We start from the raw sequence: 20,242 nt of genomic DNA, 5'->3' as shown, positions 1-20,242 counted from the left end.
TGGATTTTCTTTTACATGGTTACAACTAAAAGCTAAGGAGCAAGTGGTAGTCTCTGCAATTTGAATACTCAGTCTACTAAGTCAAGAGTAGATGAAGACGTGAACAATTGTGTACATGTTTCGGAACATATAAACTGTTTATCCTTGATCACCTATTTGTATGAATTCCCCAAGTTTAAGATGTCATTCCTCTTGAAAATGAATCTAGGGTAGCATCAAGTGAATACATGAAGATCAACACTGTATATTCCTTTTTATTTTGGAACTAGATAAGAGCTACTTGCTAACTTGGAGCCCAAGAAAATGTATGTTACCATTGAGGTATATCTGGAGGAAAGAGAGACTGCTCTGATATGAATTTCCCTTTTTTAAAGCAAACAAGCAAACAAAAAATAAATACAAGAAAACTTACCAAAAAGTTAACTTACATTATGTGTGCAGACCTTCTAAAAACTGTATTCTAGCTATGTTCTGGCAATCTTTCATCTTGCTTTGAAAAGCAGAAATGAAAATAATCAGTATATACAAATAGCTTGGTGGAAAAGAAATGTAAGAGTTCTAATTATAACCAATAAAATATAAATGTACAAGTCAAACGCCCAAATCCTACAAAGTCTTTTGTTTTGTTTTTTTGTTCTTCATTAAGGTATAGAAATACTCCACAAATCTTTTTGTGAATGAAACTTTTATTTACACACTGTATCCAGAAGCAGATACATAAATCCTTATACAATTATTTTTCAAAAATGTGCAAGAAATTACTATAATTTTGTTTACAAACCAAAACACATTAAAATCAATGGACTTTGGATAATTCACTCTGTGGTGTGCTTAGTACAAATAGCGCACACCAGGTCTGAAACAGAGAAAAGTGTAAACTACAGCAATCTGGATTGCAAGTATTACCTTCATGGCACTCCATCATCACTATAAAAATTCTTTAAGCCAACATGTATTCATACAAAATTCTCTAAGAATTTTTCCTTATCTCTGTGTAGAATTTAGAACACTTTCTAGATACAGCAATGCCATATTTCCCACTTTATGAACTTCTGCCTAGCCCATTTTTTATTTATAAAGAATGCCTGTAATTTTTATTCTTTGTAGTTGTAAAAAGATTAAAACAAATTAAATAGGCAATCATTTTTATCCATAGCTTATTTCAGAATTTGAAAGTTCAGTAACAGAGAAATATTTCTCATTAGAATCACAGCCCATATCTTGCTGGTATATTGTTTTAAATTTAGAATTCTGGTATTCACATAGATGAGATGCATCACAAGAAAAACAGCACATATTTCACTTAGCCCAGCAGTCAATATTCATAGAAAGAAACTGGCTTTAAGAAGATGTAAAGTAAGCTCCTTTGACAACAGATTTTAATTAATAATTGCATTTCTTATCCTTCTGACAGAAAAAGATTCTGATAAAAAGATGGCATTAACTGTGTCAACAGCAGGGTAAGTGCTATATCCTTCAAAGAGATCAAAGAATACAAATCACTTTCAGTTGTTTATAACACTAGTTTGCAAAAAAAAAAAAAAAAAAGAGCAAATTGTGCAAATTTATTTTTCTGTATCTAAATAGAAGAGTAAAACAACACCTTGTAACTGGTAAAACAGCCAATATGACTGAAGTTACTGATAAGCTCAAAAAAACCCCCACCAGTTTTATTTCAAAGTTTCATATTCCAAAACATTTTTCCACAATTCAGTTGCATAAAAAGCATAACTTTTGAACCCTTAGACTGTTGTGCTGAATAAATAGGCATTTTTCTACTCTATAAGGATCATAGTCAGTTAGCTTTCAGTCTTAGTGTGTCTGCCTCTAAAGGTATGCAAAATATGCTCAATCATTTTCCTTCTATTTGTCAAGGACACTTTGTTCCTCTAATTTTTCTGAGGCAGAAGTCAACACAATTTTTGTGGTTACTCTGAATACTTCTAAATTGTCTCATAACTTAATGTTACTGTGATTTTTTTTTTTTGCATTAATCTTTATTATAAGAAATTGTAAGTATCCTTAATGTTTTCAAAGTCATTCTTCTGTGTTCCTTCTCCTGGCGGAGAGTTATCTCAGGAAAAAAAAAAAAGAAAAAGAAGAGAGAGAGGTTCTGAATAATGAAATTTGTAAAAAGTATTTGTGTTTACTTACTAGTGGATTTAAAGTATTCTGAGTTTAGTAGAAATATCGCCAACATTTTTTATTTAGAAAGAAAGTGCTATACAGTTCTCACATCCTAGGCCTCAACTACTTGAAAGTGTTCTGTTTGTGGATGCTTTATGTGGAAAAACAAAAAGTAACAATGATAACTTGATCTGACTAAGTTCACAAATCAAGAACACAGTGAGGAAAGCAATTCAAAAACTTGATAGCTGAACCAAAGTTTAAAAAGCATCAACATGTATGAGTGAGCAAACTGAAATTTATAAAGCATGGGCAAGAAATTTAGCACGTGTGTTCTTACACCTGTTCAATTCAGCAATAAAACTGGGATATTATAGCTTCAAATATTTACGTTTCAATGCAATGACTGCTAGATTAACGCATGTGGCATAATATAAATGTTTAATGCATTCAATAGTGGTATTAAATGGCAGAGAAAATATTTAACATACTATAATCTTTCAAAGATTAGGTAGAATGCATAGACCCTCTAGCTTGCACAGGGAAAGAATTTTTAAAGTGAAGAAAATGCCAGAGGTTTTCTTCTAAAAAGAATGTGTCTGAAATTCATAAAAATGATTCTCTTTCCCCACTCCCCACAGACAGAATCAGAACACTGTACCATACAATAAGTTATTGTGCCTTTTTTTGAATAAAGTTAGTAATCCCGATTCAGAGGGGGGGAAAAAAAAGTTAGTAGAGGGGAAAAAGGAAACAGAATTCACACTTGCATACATGTATCTTGATGGCAGAGCCAACAAATTAGGCATATAGATTGCTCTAGATTTTTAAGTTTAAAACTTTATCAGACTAAAGAAGAAATCCTTATTCTCCATCCCTTAAAACCAAAGGCAGCCTTTATCTACCTTTGATTTTTCTTCCTTTTTTTGTTAAACATTATGGTCAAAAAATAAATTAAAAAATATAAATTTAGTCTATCAATTCAGGCAACCCAAGATGTAGTGCTACTGCACCACCTTGCAGCAATACTGTATTCATTACTAAAGACCCACTTCAGGGGACAAAAGGCTAGATTAAACAAGGAGAAGAAAAATGACCTAAACAAGAAAGCTGTATCAAAGATTAACAGCCGCCTTCTCAGCTGATCTTTACTGACCAGCAACTCCTACCAATGATGGAGAAGATAACATTCCCAAATACAGATTTTTAGGGCAGGGGTAGGGGGGGATAAAGTAGGCCTCCCTCACAAGTTCGCCATGACCTCTTCAACAAATAACTCATAGAAGCGATAGACCATGGGGGAAAACAAAACAAAAACAAAACAGGAAAATGCCATGGATTAACCTTGCATGAAGAAAATGTTACAATGGAGAAGCTGTACTCCCAACTGAAAGTCATTTTTTCCCTAAAGAAGGTCAGAATAACTTCAAGCTTTTTAAATGCCAGAATCTTTGACAGATATCAGAAACATTTACTTAATTGATTCAATATTTCACATGCCAAAACATACCCCACAACAGTTAACTCAAACATTTTCTATGGTCAATGTATATTAAAATCCAAACTCCTTTTCCACCATAATTTCAAAGGCTATGAAAATGGAGCTTTAGAGATACATTTTAAGCATCTTTCATCCAAATTATCATCAGTCCTGTTCCTCCCTCCCTAAAGAATAGCAAAAAAAGAAAAAAAGAAAAAAAAATGATTCAAAGGACATTGGTATATTATTGAATTTCAGAAGTGAAAAATGCAGAAAAAGGGGAAATGTTAAAATTCCACATAGTTTAAATCTATATTGTAGAAATCATTCTGGAGGAAGGGAAGCTATTAGAAGTTTTACCACATCTCTAAAATGGCTTGTCAACTTATGTTCCCATAATAAGAATTCCTAGAGTCATCCTACAAATCCAAGTAATTTTTTATTCAGGGGGATGTAGGAAGGGGAAGGACAGGAAAGAGAGGACCTGGTAGGTGTTCATTTAACTGATGCCATGATTTTAAAATGTAATGTTTTTCAGGATCTCAATACTGCAATTTCCATATAGGTACTATGCATCGACTTTCAAAGATTTTTTTTTAAAGGCCATTTTTAGAAGGACAAAATACTGAGACAAGAAGAAAGCCGAACCAACTTCCTCAAACACAAAATAGTGTACAGACAATACAAGGTTTATGACAAAGGTTTTTTCCAAAGATATGCTGCATAACCATGTTCTTATCACACAGCTCTAAGTTCTACATTAGGGCATATTTCTATAGAAATTTATAATTCAGATGCTAGGAAATCATTTTTAACATATATGTAAATTCTGTAATTTAGAATACCGATATGTTTTTCTTCATGATCATCTTTTTCAATAGGCTATTTTAAAGAAAAAAAAAATCCATTCAACAAGTTTCATTTGACTTTTACTTATGGTTGAATACACATGAAATGTGCTTTCAATGCATAAAAATCACAGTGGATAGCAGCAAAGGACTTGGGGGAAATTAAAGGAGAATTTGATCATTCACATTGTGATTAATCTGCACATTGATGAAAGATAGCTATTTCACACTTCTAAAAATAAACTTGAGATCATTCTTTTCAAAAAAAAAAAAAAATCAGCCCCCCAAATACACAACCCCCCCCAAACAAACATAAACCCAAATGCATTACTTTTCTTTTACACACAAAAATGAAATAGTTATGGCAGCAAAAGATTTTGATAATAATGAAAATCTGTAAACTGTAATTCAATCTCTTTTTGTTGTTGTTGTTGTTCCCAAAGTGCAAGATGCAAGATTCCCATAAGCTTTCAGTAGTGCTTTTCCTGTAAATAATCCTTCATTTTGTTTGGCAAAGGCAGTTTCTGAATCAGGTCTATTCTAGTATACTGACGTATTACAAAACGACACAGGTACTGTAAGGAACGCACCTGCATAAATCGAGATACTGGATTTGTCAGTCTCACTGGATAAGTTGCAGATCCAGGCAATCGGGATCTCGAATAGCAGAAAGCTCCATTTTCAGAGTCCCTGATTGAATGTTCAATTAAATCAACTATAGATGTATGTCCCTCCACATCTGGTTGTTCATAAAAGCTAAATCTACCATTTGAATGTTCAATTCTAGTGTGAAGCGTTTTTCCATGGGAACGAAAACTCAAACTTAAAAGGTAACGATCATCAGAACTATCTCGAACAAGAAATGAGCCATCAGGCACATTTGCTAATTTTCCCTCTGCCTCCCAACGTGTAATGGGGCCCCAGTACCATCCTTGTTTCGCAAGTTTTTTCAGTTCTTCTGTGAGACTTGTCACAACCATGGGACCACTGTTCTGTACAGAATCATAAACTCTTCCAACTCCAGGGGCAGTGTTAGGATCAAAATTCAAATGGCAGCGCATACTTTCAGCCATGTGGCCATCTGTGCCATTCAATCCATTGAAGTTCCTTTGGATTTGATTATTCTGCATTGGAGGTAGCAAAGGTGAGAGTGGAGGGACATCACTGTGACTAACTCTTGGGCTTTGCAACATGACTCCCGTGGTACCAATCAACAAACCATTCACCGCCTGGTCCACAAAGATATCTGGTGCAACAACTACATCCTGATCCACTTGACTCTCTTCTTCATGGAAAGCATTTCCCCCCACTTGAGACGAAACAGTTGAAACTTCCATGGGTGAGGAACTATCCAGACAGTAACTACGTGATCCTTCCAAAGGATACATTCCCTCATCTAAAGGCACAGTATACTGAATGTAGTCCTGAGGCATTAATCCAATAACTACAGGCACATGTTCATCAATATGAAGATGCAAGTCCCCATTCTGAGATTCTGTATTTTTTAATGCATTATTTTGTTCCTGGAACACGTTATCTGACTGCAAGTCATGGAAGTCCTTTCGAACACCATTCAGTGCTGGGCTTGGATTAGAGGAGTGAACCAAGGCCTTGACTTTCACTTCCATTTTGATACAAGTCTCCTCTGAATTTGTAGGTCGAAGGGGCCATGGAGTTGGACTATAATGGTGATTACGGAGGGAAGTGGATCTTAGAGGTCTTTGAGCTCGCACATCTTTGAAGGTTATTGGAGCAGAAGAGGAAGAAAAGGTGTCATCATCTGCAGAGCTTACAGATGGTGTGCTGCCTTTGCCCTTCTGCTTTTGTTTTGCTGAAAGCCTCCTTTTTAACGTACCCATTAAGCTTTCACTTTTTGATCTATTTTTGCCTCCTTTTTCATCTTCGCTATTGACTTCACAGCTAGCCAAATCTTTACCATAGCAGCTGCCAAACAAGGAGTCATCTTTTCCAAATTCACTTAATGATGGCTGCTGAACCACTACAAAGTCACTTTCATCTTTGCTTTTATTTAAGTTAAAGGACTTGCGAATTGTTTTGAGACTAATTTTCTTCATTATGACAAGTTACCAAGTCTGGCTGATCAGCAGTGCTTCTGGAGATAGAGTCCTAACACATGCAGAGCAGCTTCTGCTTCATTTATGTGTTTTATCCAGCCTCATTTAACTTCAAGAGCCATTTCCTGGAAACAAATAAAAACCAATTAACTTCACAAAAGAAATAGTGTAAGTTATCCATAAGCTCCCCCCCCACAAACAAAACAGAAATTGTAGTACTTAAATAATGGTATCATACAAAAGTAAATATACTTGGAAACCAATCAAGCTTAAAAAAAAAAATATGAACCTACTCATCTGTCTTAAAGTTCTTCAACAGTCTTTTTCTGCATTTACAATCCTAGTTTATACATAATATATATCACATATATGTGTGTGTGTGTGCGTGTGTATACATATATATACATATATACATATGTATACATATATACACACACACACAAAAATGCATGTGTATAAGTTTTCAAACACAGAAACGTCCCTCTTTTTCAGCAGGCATCTTGTAAAAGAAACACAAAAATAACTATAGAAGATAAAAGTACAGAAGCCATTACGACCAACAGAAACCATACGTACAGGTTAAACTGTGATTAGTCCTAACAAGATGGTCTTACAATGTCACACTTTGTTTGCACAGGAAAATTGAACAGTAATCACATAATTATAGGGAAATTAATTGTAGTCCAATAAATTGAGTTGAGTCGGGCCCTTGAGTTGAGTTAATGCAAAATAGCATTTATTTTGAGCAAATCATAGGAATCCCTTCCCAAACTTCTATGAAAGGAGAGATGAAAGATTTCCAAACTCTGTTTTAGGCATGAAGGAGGTCAGACCACAGGCACTCCTTGCCTAGTGCTAGCGTCTTTCTTCCTCCAACACTTCTGCCAGACACATCTTCTCAAGTTCCAGTGACTGCTCCCACCTGGCGTCCTCCAGAGTCATGCTCCCTGTTCTCCCCTCCCAAATTTGACTTTTTGACTTGTTTTTCTTTCATGTCAGTTAAAGCTTCCAGAGCAAGGCAGCTCTGCAGAGAGGGAAGAACAAGAAGGGGAAGAGAAGAGGGAGTCAGATTCGCCTGGCTGTTTTTGTTGCTGCCAAGGAGCAGAGACTGCCTTTAGTAGTAGCCATTTTTCCATGTACTTCCAATTACATAGTGTGTTAGCAGGATGAACTGCAAAGGAAGCCTGGCTCTGTGCTGAATATGGCAAGCTGGAGGAGACTAAGATCACCTTTCAAGAAATCTTTCCAGTTTGGAGGACTGTGGGAGAGGCAGAACAACCCTTACACATGCTCTTCCCACTTTTCTCCCATTAAATCACAATACTTGCAACGGAGAAAAACAGACAATGAACAGAAATCAGTTGCATCAACTAAACAATACGATTTTCTTAAATATCTGCACAAAAATAGTGCAAAAGAATGAAAAGATAATCATTACTATATTCAAACAGCAGTTCATTGATCATTATTTTGATTCAGCCCTACTTTCATGGTATAAACACTAAGAAGAACTTCCTCAAGAACACAAAAGCTAAAGGATCATATCCAAAGCTATCTAAAAAACAGTGCAAGGAACTGTTCAAAATCTAAGGATTTTGAACTTCAAAATACCTTAAACATTTGTTAAGTGAAGCCCTGCTGCTGGAGGAGCAGGGAAATTATTATTCTCATAAGCAGCAGAATCCCAAAGCTTGATTTACTATGGATTTGTTTCCTAGTTCCCCACACTATCCACATCACAATACCTCAGGGACCTGTTTTGCCTTTGCCATACCCTCCAACGTTCTCCAAACCCATCTTTAGAATATCTTCAGTTCTTCCCACTTCCTTTTCATGATTAACAAACTAAATAGTACTAAGTCTCTGCTTTCCTTTCTCTCAGTGGGGGAGACTTACAGGTTTGTCCTCTGCCTATAAAGTGATTCTCACAACACCAGCAAAAACTTCGCATCTTTCACAGCACTTTCAAGCAAACATGACCAAAAACCTTGTTTCCGTAAAAAAAACACTTAAGAATAACCCCTTGCTATAAACAAGCATTAAAAGCTTAAAAAACAGCCCTAGTATTTTATTAGAAATTCTCTGCTTATTTTTGGCATTGCTGAGTTTTAACAAGTCTGACACCTTAGAAAAATTCATTTCTCTAAAAAAAATTTGAAGAGTAAACTGAGATATGGGTATGTTCTTTCAAAGACCAAGATCCTACTTTTTTGTTTGTTAAGACAGATATATGCAGAACCATCAAATTTCATTTTTTAAAATACTTATGCTTAATAGGAGCTTCATATTTTTTGAAAGAATTAGGAATTATGAAAACGCTGAGAAAAAAAAACATGAGCAGAATGCACTAAACATTTCAAGGGTTTTATATGCTTGAAGTCTGAGGTATCAGAACAATTGACAAGGTACAGTAAATAGGAAAAAGCCACAAATACAGAAAATGGGACAGCTACATGTCAATTAGAAGTAGACTCAAAATGCCTCATTGGCATTCTGTTCCTAAATCATTTGAATTTTTACAACTTACCAATTCACAGCCCTCTTTTCATCATATGTAAGAAAATGAACCTATGAAATGAGTGAAAAAGATAACTTCAGCATTTTATGTGATTCTTAACCAGAGTAAATCAGAGCATTTGCTCATTTGGTAAATTTAACTCTGCCCAGGAGCCTCAGAACACTCACATTAGATCCACTTGTGAAACCCACAGTGTTCTCAAACTGGTTTCGACTAATGTCCATGAGCTGATATTGTTCCCATCTTATCAAATATGTTCCCTTCATCCTTGTAAGATGTACATCATACTGCTTGCAGTTCCTAACCCTATAGAAGCAAGCACAAAACAAAGCAAATGAACTGGGGAGAAATTAAAAGAGAACACAACCATATAGCTGAATGCATAGATCCCCAAACTGTCTGATTCACTAATTTTTTTTAAAATCGGTGTGCTTAACAAGAATTAGAATTAGCTAAAATTTGGCTGAAGGAGCTACATTTCTTTAGCTTCTCGATAACTAAAGAACTAAGCAAACCACTTTAAAGAACAGACTTTTATCACATACTAGCTTTTCTGTATCAAAATGTGTTTTTACAATTGAAAATCAAGTATCTAAAAATAATCTAAAGAGATGAATCTCTATGGCAGCACAGAGAAAAGTTGACATTTTGTACTTTGAGAGAGATCACTGAGCATGCTTGAGCACAACTGTTTTATATCGGTCAGCCCACCTTGGTAGCCAATATCTTTATCAAGCAAAAAGCTATCCACATGCAAAAAGCTATCCAAATGCATAAATCACTACTTGTATTCTTAGTATATTTCATATAAAGAATAAGGCTTGAATTCCAAATAAACTGCACCTGTCACAGAAAGAACCTGCACATATCCAGGAGTCCAGTTCATTCATCCAGGAAAAGACAGTAAAATCTCGTGAATACAGTCCTGGTCAAAGCCCACTGAAGTAAACTGTAGACACCAACAGATCAGAGCAAGACTGTAACCAAGTCCTCCATATAAGAACTACTCAATGTTGTGACATCCTTTAGGATTTTGTTATCCAAGAGAGGAGAAAGCAAAAATATCCTTAAGTCAAATACCCGAGTTGATCCAGATATGTTTCCTCCTTAGCACATCTTTAAGAAATACCAAGAATTCTCCATTACATATTCATGCATTTTAAAAGCCCTTTATAAACAGGCCTTAATATAAGATTTATCCATACACTTGCAGGAGTAAAATTATTCACTGTCTACATCTAGAGGAGCTGAAACAGAACAGCTAAGCATGCATTCCTTCCTGGAGTACATTAAAACTAGCTGCTGAATTTCATCACAACTCTCACCACTGCAACAGCTTCACTAGTCTTCTGTAAGAATTATGGTATCACTGAGGTCTCCCACATATGTGCTCTTCCAGTGCCATCTGCTGTACAGTGAATTTAAAAAGGCTAACTACAGATACCTCTAGAAAGTCTTTTGGTAGGTATCTGCAACTATAAGCAGACTTCAAACCATGTTGCAGTACTCCGAAAGCTTGGCAACTATCTAAGTAGAAATACTCGGAACACATTTCTTGTTTAATTATTTGCCCCCAATATAAGGGGCTTTTTCCCCAATAAACTCTCACTAAAATACATCTATCTGTTATTTGGAAGGTGTATCAACAACAGCATCTTAAGGCAACACAGATTAAGTGCTGTATTTTGGAAAATCTGAAATCTCTAAATTTATTCCAGAATTCCGAAATCTATTGATGTTAATTGCTAAGAAGTTGTTCTAGGTATGTGTTCTCATTGATTTTACTTTAGTAATAAAGTTATTATATTAGTGAAATTTTCCTTTTCAAAACCAGCAACATAAAATGTTGGCTCAAGATATTTTCTTCCATCTACTTGAAGTTTCAGTCTATATGAGCATAGAAGTTATACATAAAACATCCATTAAATAAAAAGAGATTAAATACCTATTATTTCAAACACTAGCAGTTTCTGATGGAACATATAAACTACAGGCCAGCTTTCAGCTTTCTCACTGCAAACCACTAGCATATTGAAGATGATGAGGTTTTTCCCTTCCTTGAAATTCAAGTAAATTCCTACATCATGTTATTCTTTAATATGGAGAGATTTTAAATAAAGCAATTTATATTTCATACTCTTATGTTGATGCTCCATGCAACCTTGAAAACAACAAAACAGATTAATGGTTTTAGCAGTGGCTTGTCTGGTAATGGATGAGCACTGTTTTAAAGTAAGAGTGCAAATTTTATAAAAGTCCATCCCATCCCCTTCTGCACAGCTGCTTTGCTACTGAGTATAAAGAAGCTCATGTAATTTCATATAAAATTGGAACAAGGTTAAAAAAGAAAAAAGAAAAAAAGCAGGTGAGAAGCCCATCTGATAGTATTTTGTATTCTTTCACCATTCAGGAGTACTTAGAGCCTCCTATTTTTAAGTTAAAAAGCCTGAACGCTACGTAGATATTATTCACTCCATATTTAAACTTCCAATTTCTAAGATTTGAATAGCTAAGGAAAGTATTGTTCCTTTCTCTAAAGGCCAGTATAATTTAATAGGCATTATACAGATTCAAATTTCAAGAGAACAAACAAAAAAAACCCAACAGTAAGTCACATCAGTTCTGCTATTTTTTTTTTCTTTTTACAAAGGTTAAAGTGAAAACAGTCCATAGGCGCTAATGTTCTAACAATTTACAAAGTAATCCTAGTAACTATTAACAAACTTTAGTGGGGGATAAGCAAGGTCTGCCTTTAGTAATAAGTAGAATAGTAGGGTAAAATAAAAATGAAAACTTGATACACAAAGGGATTTTTCTTCACCACCATTCATGGAAATAACTGTACGCAAAACCAGTAACAGAACCATTTAAAAAGTCTGAATACCTTGATTACTTGCCTCTGGCCTCCTATTAAAAAAGGATGTCCCTTGACATCTGGACTGCCCTGACCTTTTTTACTTCATCCAAGACCATTTGCAGCAAGTCCTGTTCTTCTTTCCCATATTTGGTTGCAGGACAGAATATTTCTAGCTGATTGGTAGTTTTCCTCTGGGGAGTAACCGAGGAGTGTTAAATGGCATCTTTGTATTACAGTTCATCTATGTACATTCAGTATTGTGACTACAATAATCGCATAACTGCAATAGCAAAAACCAGTTACTAACATTAACAGTTCTTGCCAGAGGTTATATCACCCTTACACAAGGATGGCTGTTTGGGATGCCTATCTGCTCTGGAGCTATCACAGGCACATTAACCTGACATGTTAAACTGAAGCCAGGGCTGGCTGACATAAGCGCAATGGACTGAGACTGGATCAGCTCAAGCACAAACACAATCTCATCAGGGCACTACTGCTGTTGGAGCAGGAACCTCTGGGGGACCTGTGTGGAGGACAGCTACAACAGTCACTGTTTCAGTTGCTCCTGTTAAATCTCTCACCAACTGGGAATCAACATGCAAACAAGGAATGAGGTAGATTCTGCTTTTTATACATTTGCTACGAATGGCACTAGTACCATCTTAAATTTTTTCTTTTCCTTTTTTTTTTTTTAAGCAAATGTCTGGTAACAATGTACATTGCTAACAAAAGTTTTTCAGGGACGAAAAAAAAGAGAAAAAATACAGGGTAAAATAAAGCCACATCTTGGCTAAGACCTTGATGAACTGACAATAAGATCAAAAAAAAAAAAAAAAAAAAAAAAAAAAAAACCACTCCAGCAAATCAATTTATTCCACATCACTGAAAAAGAAAAAAGTGAAACATTTTTACTGAATCAAATAAGAAAAATCACCAAAGAAACCTGATGTGTGTAGTGTGTGTACATGTGTTTCATTGTAGGAAATCACTTCTAAGAATCCAAGTAAATCTTTTTTTCTTTTTCAAACAGCTGTGCAGAAGCAGGCTAAGAACAGGAATAATGCTCAATCAGGCTCTGTCTTTATTTCTTGTTATTTTACAAGATTGCAGCAGCCTGTCTTGCTGCAGGCTGGCTGTCAGCAAAAACTTCACAAGCAAAGGTTAGATTTATTGGGAGATGATGAATGAGAATTCCTTTTTCAGGTAAGGCTCCAGCTCACTTCTCCATCCTGACAGAAGATAGATACACCAAAATGTTCTTCCTCTTTTGTAAGGTACAGTGGCACCCTCAGCATGATAACAGGGAGGCTTATCTAAGTTTTTTTTTAATATACATACATATATATATATAAAACCATATAAATATATATATATATTGCTATTTATGGTTTTTTTATAAGTATGTACATATAACATATATAATATATATCTACATAGTTATGCACATGTATATATATGTATATATGTTACAGTTATGCAATCCTCTTAAACCTTTATACAGTTATGTTAGGAGTCAGAGAAACTGCTTACAGAAGTCCAAGACTGCAGTGCTCTCCAAAACAGCTTCTCAACATTAGCAGTCAGGAACAAAAATCACGTTCTATAAAAAGGAATAATTTTTTAAAACAATTTTGCTATAAAATTTTATAAAGCTACCTGTAGAAGCCAGTATACAATTTCCTACAATAACAAAATGCCTTAGGCAAGGAACAGATTCTGTGCCTACTTATTTGAGAACAGATGACAGAGTATTTGAAATATATATAGTGAAAAGGAAAGGAAGAAGGGGAAAGACAATCAGTAAAACCATAAAAATTTGCATTTCTGTGCTTCTTTTTATAGAGTAGTAGGCATGAATGCGTGAATCCTGGAATATGTGTTGAAAAAAAACATAGCCTGTCCAATTCTGTGAATGCAGGCACCACAACCTAACTCCAAATGAAGCTTGGTTTTGAATCCTGATGCATTTCAGAAAGTAATTTTAAAAATGCTGTCCATTTATTTTTAAAGCATACCCCAGAAAGACAGAAATAATAAACCAGAACATTTTCTCAATGCGATTTTCTGGTCAGCATTAACGCGACCACTCTTTTAATATTATCGACTAAATAACATGATTGTCTCCATCCCCAATCAACTCCACAGCACATCTCTCAGCTACTGAGTGCACAGTACAGAAACACATCACTCTGTTAATGCATATATGTGCTAGTTTGCACCTAGGAAAACAACGCTAGAAAAGAGAAGACGACAACCTGAGGGGGGCAGGGGAGGACAGAAAAAGTAATAGAAACAGAAGCCTCATGCATTTTTCTGCTGAAGACTGTAAAAGTTTACACAGGATCACCATACACTTTTTGAAGTCCTCTCTATTATTTGCCAGTGCAAACACTTTTTATGTTGCCATTCTCCCTAAATTAAAAGCTAATTCATAATAAAGTTTGCTGTCTAATTTATTTGACATGAAAATTAAAATCAGTTACAGTTTCAAAATTGGAGGGTTAAATAACACTTACACAATGTAACACCAAACATAAAGTACGACTGATAATGATACTTATTCTTTCCTAAAGTACAATATGGAATACTCCCTTCTTGAGGAGGAGAGATGAAAAAAATCTAAGCAACATCTCAGGACAGCTATAAAGTCACTTTCATTAACAAACAAAACAAAACAACACAACAACAACAAAAAGCTAAAACTAACTTTCATTTTAAAAGCCTCATTAGGTACACTCTCTAGCCAACTAGTGGCTTCATATCATACTTGCAAAACTAGTATCTTGATCAGCAAGTTGTAAACTGCTAACTTTCCCATCACCATTTATGCTTATCTGACAGATGACAAGAAAGCCTCACCTCACCTGAATATACGTCAGTAAATTGGCCTTTGCTCCTACAAATAACATTCACCTGGGGTCAAAGATTTGCAAAAAGAGAAATAAAATTCTGCACAAATTCCTTCAAGGTAGTGCAATTACTTTCAAAGTGTTAGGGAAAAAAAATCATGTTTGTAAGAATATACCAAGAACTTATTAATTAAAACAAACTGAGAAGGAACAAGCTCTTCTTCAAGTCATAATCCAAATTTAGATGCCTGAAATCTATCCCACTAGTAACAAAATAAACATTGTTAAAGTCTAAAAGAGAAATTTATTCCACACAGAGCTCACTAACATATTGCAAGAGTTGAACCACAAGAAGCTGAAACAGGCTTTTAAAGTAAGCAAGTGGTAATTAGTAGGAAAATTCACTGCGAAGAAAAAAAAGAAAGGATTCTGCTTTTCCACCATACCGAGCACATTCATATTCTACAGCTAGAGTTATCAGTGCTTGAAATAAGATTCATTTTCCTATTGCAGACTTCTCTAGAAGGCCTGCATGAATGCACGGCAATACACTATTCTGTACAGCTTCTGTACCAACCACACTGCCTTGGATCTTGTGACTAATTATGGCTGCACCTGTGGCTTCAAATTAACCTCAGCTGGGTGAGTTTCTGACAAGGGGCTGAATTACCCTTTAATTCCATGTGATCAGGTGAGATCTCTCAGTTCTTTCTAGCTGTCGCCCCCACCACCTCTACCATTTCACTTTCAATAATAATAAAAGCTTTCTTTCATTAGAAGATATCACTCTATCCTCTCAATTTAAGCTAAGGTGCAGCAACCCTTTATTATTTTAATTCAGTTAACCCTAAGTAAATGGAAAGATTAAGTGGACCCATTTATGGTCTAAGGAGAAAGTGAGCACACTGCCTCGATTAAAGAGAAACAAAAGTGGAAAGACCTTTCATATACCATCTGTACGACATTCACACAGACGAGAAATCTCCAAGTGTGCAGAGGAGGAAGAGGCAGTTAGTAAAGAACATTCCTTAGATTCACAGAGAGGAGGGAATTAGCCTCTGTTTTGTGATTTTCTTTACTGAATTATTAGATGGAAAGACAATATACTTGCTACAATGACACCACAAAAAGCCCCCCCCTTTCTCCTCCAGACCATACAAAAAGTTCAAGACCAATATGGCATAATACTTGTCTCATATACCAAGGCATTCAGTTTCCTTACGAGTCAAAGATTTAAGAAATTTCAAACTCACATAAGGATTCCTACTTCTGTAGATTTGCTTTTTTTGTGCACGTAAAAATCAGTTGGTATCTATAATTTCTAATAGTGGAAAATTCTGACAATACAAACAGTGACAACTGATATTCTGTTCATTCCCTGAGCAAAGTAAAAGGAATCTCCTTTTTGTGAAATTCAAACAGATGTGTTTTATTTATTCATTTATTACAATAACATTTTTCCACGGTAATAGCCATTGTTTTACTACAACTGCACATCATTAACACAAATATAATAGAAATATAACATGAAAAAATATGCACCCATTCAAAATTAAATACATTTTAAGTGAAATACAAATATGCGGAGTAACTGGAATTGAAAGGCATTGGCTACATTTAAATAATAATTACTTTTAGTCAAACAAGGACTTTCCAATCCTTCAAATAATAACTAAATAAAATATGTTTCTATATACCATTGTAACTCATACAAACTACAGGTTATTACTCAAGAAATTTAGTTTCCTAGCCACTTCTCAAAGATTCAGAGTTAAACTCATATTCACCGAATATAGTTTGTTTTAGCCTTGTTTCCTACAGAAACAAAGCTCGAACAAACAAGGCTCGTTGTTCCTGTGTGCGTTCCATCCCCCTCAGGGCCATCAAACCCAAGTTTTACAAATAAGCAGACAGGTAGTATCTCAACTGAGGGAACAGCCATAGCAAAAATTCATATATTCTCAAGTGTATAGAGAGTCCAAAGCAGGGGTGTTTCTAAATACAGGAAAAGCCTTTTCTGAAGCTCACATACATCTCCAAAACCAGGGAGGAAACTAGGGTTAAACAGTTTCATTCCTCACAGAACCATGTGTTTCACAAAGCTGCTTCATTGTAAAGCACAAAAAATATTTTCATCTACAACCATGAATATATTGTGTATGTTCATAAGAAGCAAAAGTGACTTGCTATTTTGATTTGTTTTGTAATTTCTGAGTAGCAGCATTTCTTAAGAAAGAAAAAGGCTTATGCAATACCTTTTATACCACTATAAGAAATCATTACCAAAAATATTAAAAATTGAAAACATATCTACATATCATATTATTTCAAAGTTTCCTGAGAGTTTTTACTTCTGAAGTGATCAGTAAGTTTCACTAGCAATTTTATTTTCCTGAAAGTTTTTGAATATAATCAGTTAAATAATCAAAGACAACTTCTACAGCAACTTCTGGTGGTCAGTAATATCCTTTGTGTTTTCCCTCTTAAGTAACAGTACACTGAGAAAGTCATTTCATAACCTTTATCTGAACTATGTATATAGAAAATGTATTAGATAATTATATTAAGGTTAAAAGATCAAGAATTCAGAAGTTGAGAAAAGACAGAAGGGTTGCCTGTACAGGACAAAAATGTTTACACTAATTCTACTCTCCATCACCATTTAAAATGTATAGTCCTGTCATTTATTTATAGGATACTAACTAAACTCCAAATTCTAGAGCCTACAGACAGAATTATTAGCCTCATTAAGGAAGTTTTTGCTGTCTCTGTATCTGACACTTAAATGTTAATGCATATGTATTCAATGCTCTGCTCAACACTTCATGAGCCAGAACACAAGAGAGCTTAATTTCCACCTTTTTTAAAAATGGAATTATAAGCTGAAGACCAACTGTCTTTTAATTTAGAATAATGTATGCACTATCAGGCCAAATTAAGGCCATTAATTTGGAAAACTCAATTTTGAATTTTCACAGTTTACAGTGACTGACACTGACACACACACACACACACACACACACACACACACACACACACACACACACACACACACACACACACACAGCGAGAAAGCAAGAGCGAGCTTTTGAATGCTTACCTGCTTAAAACATAGCTGAAACCTCCCCATCTCTCCACAGAAGCCTAAGAACCAAAGGAGCAAATTGCCACCCACTGTGGATGGTTAGCAGGAGATCAGTTAAAGCCAGTGGTCCCTTTCAGGCATTTTCTGACAATGCAGGCATAAGAAAACACAGGACCTTGGAACTATCATTCTGTATCCACAGAATATCCACAGAAAATAACCTTTCATGATACCTGTCTTCTACTCAGTGATGATCCAACTTCCTTATATTCTTTAAAATTTTAAAATTCAGCACATATTTTACAAAGGCTTTTCAGCCCAACTGCTTAAAAATTATCAAAGCAGTAAGCAAATTAACCACCCATCTTATAACACAAAGAAGCATCAAGTAACCTTATGAGGAGCAGAAGCTCCATCAACAGTATATATCTAAAGGAGTTAAAAAGACAGAAAAACAAAGAACAAGATACAGAAGATACAGGAAAAAAACAAAGGACCCTTCAAAGTTAGTTTACATCGTTAGTGAAAAGGTAACCTGCAAAGAAAGCTAAATTCAGACTAACAAAGAGGCCAACAATATTTCTCTCCAGAGCCTAAGTTTTATATGACACAAACTCTGAGTCTGCTTAGTTGGAGACACCAGCTTGGCACAGCGTATTCTCACAATTCCTACCACATTTTGCCGGTGACACAACAGATCAGAGGCCGTTGGCCTGCTTTCCAAAAATGCAATTCAAAGCAAAGTACATTCTGACAAACTGCAAAGGTCAGAACCACAACTAATCTTATCTAAAATTGAGATAAAACATCTCATTTTTGTCTGAGTTAAGATTTTTTTTTTTTTAGTGCCTAGGCACAAGCAGCTCCTCCAAAAATCACAGGAACTGCAAGTAGTCAGGGCATAGTAGATGAGTAAGGCTCCTAAAGGGCCACAGAAATAAGGACCTCAAATCAAAACCCCTCTCCTTCACATACACAGAGCTGCTTAATCTAAGAAGTACCCAAATTCCAGAGGGATTTTTTTTGTTTTTAATTAAAAATTCCTCAGTAGCCCTTAGCCTCATTTTTGCATATATAAGCAGAAGTATTTAATCTTAACAGAACTGCATCAATGCCTACCTCGTGGCTCAGCTTTCACCTATCTCCTTCAGCATGTTCTGAAAGTGAAGTGTGAACCTGCCAATCATACCCTCACAGAATCATGCTGAATAAAATACATTGGCGACTACATTGTGAGTCATGGATGAATGATCATTGTACCCCTCTGCAACACATAAGGACCTTGCGCTACCTGAGGGAATTCAGACTACAGATTCGAGCAACCTGGACAGTGGTCCACTGTGGAAGAGAAACTCTCACTTCTTGATTAAGATAGTCTACTGTGCAGAGATAGTTTAAGATGCAAGATGAATTGGGCCAGGAAGAAGGTCACAGGTTTTTCCTCTCCAAGGCAGCTGCTTAATCCTCTGGGCTGAGAAAACATACCATCTCTAGCTCTCTTTTTTTCTGACTCCATTAATTTTCTGCAGAACGGAACAGCTTTAAGAAGGAATAGAAAGCATTCCCTGCTCCAGAGCAGCCGACAGACTGGTGTTCAGGCACTCTGCAGACAGAAAGGGTAAAGGAGAGAATTCACTTTACTTATGTTCTGAATGAGGGCTTTAGCCACCCGGCTATCATAGTCTGTATTTTGAATCACTGGTATATGCAGCCAATAGTGCCTGCAGTCTGCAAAACTTGTATGTGCAAACCACAAAGGGAATTTTTAGCTATATACTTTTTTATATTGCATTGCAGATGAATTTTGTCATGTGGGCCCTAAACTGAGTGTCTGCCTATCATGTGGCTCCCCATTAAAGAACAGTAACAACATACTTCACTCGCACACTTGGGATTCCATATTAAAGGCAAAGAAGTTAATACATCAAGTGTAAAGAACCCACTCTTATGCACAGTTATATTTTTATCTCATTTTCATCTGGGAACACCTGTGCTATTTAACAACATGCAGTTCAACAGAGATTAATATTGATTCAGTCTAGGCTTTCATTGTACTTGGTGAAAGGAAAACTTAATCCAAGACAAAAACTTTGAGTGAACAACATTACTGAAAAAATGTTATTAATAACTTCTCTCCAAATGATTTCAGTTCTCTCTCACTATTATTAAGAAGACTTTATCCATACATAATAGTTATCAAATTGTTTCTTAAATCCATTTTCATCATGCCTTTAAGCGCCTATAGTTTAAGGCTCACAGAACCAATATGCATAGAAAAATAAACATGTTCAACACTGTATAAGGATCTTACACAGTCTCACTGATTATATACAAAGCATAACATCATCAGTTAATATTATGAAAGGAGGTTTGAATGATATTTTTTTGTCTTTTTAAACC

The 20,242-nt window shown here is 35.4% G+C and overlaps 1 protein-coding gene across 7 annotated transcripts in view; it reads right to left on the bottom strand.

The window, feature by feature from the left end:
- Positions 1 to 679: 679 nt before the first annotated feature.
- SOCS6 (suppressor of cytokine signaling 6) overlaps positions 680 to 20,242 on the bottom strand; it is a 28,962-nt gene continuing 9,399 nt past the window's right edge. For 2 of the 7 annotated variants that reach the window (XM_067290756.1, XM_067290757.1), the window contains one exon: positions 680 to 6,655. In XM_067290756.1, coding sequence (XP_067146857.1) covers positions 4,926 to 6,530 — 1,605 coding nt within the window. In that variant the 5' untranslated portion in view covers positions 6,531 to 6,655 and the 3' untranslated portion in view covers positions 680 to 4,925. Of the gene's footprint in view, positions 6,656 to 7,452; positions 7,478 to 9,057; positions 9,099 to 9,215; positions 9,479 to 9,891; positions 9,998 to 17,857; positions 18,441 to 20,242 lie in introns of those variants that run through there. The other 5 variants (XM_067290754.1, XM_067290753.1, XM_067290755.1 and 2 more) reach the window with 5 other exon arrangements.

Source organism: Apteryx mantelli, chromosome 2 (assembly GCF_036417845.1).
Source record: "Apteryx mantelli isolate bAptMan1 chromosome 2, bAptMan1.hap1, whole genome shotgun sequence".
In the NCBI taxonomy this organism is placed as follows: Eukaryota; Metazoa; Chordata; class Aves; order Apterygiformes; family Apterygidae; genus Apteryx; species Apteryx mantelli.
This window is presented reverse-complemented; position numbering and strand designations above follow the sequence as displayed.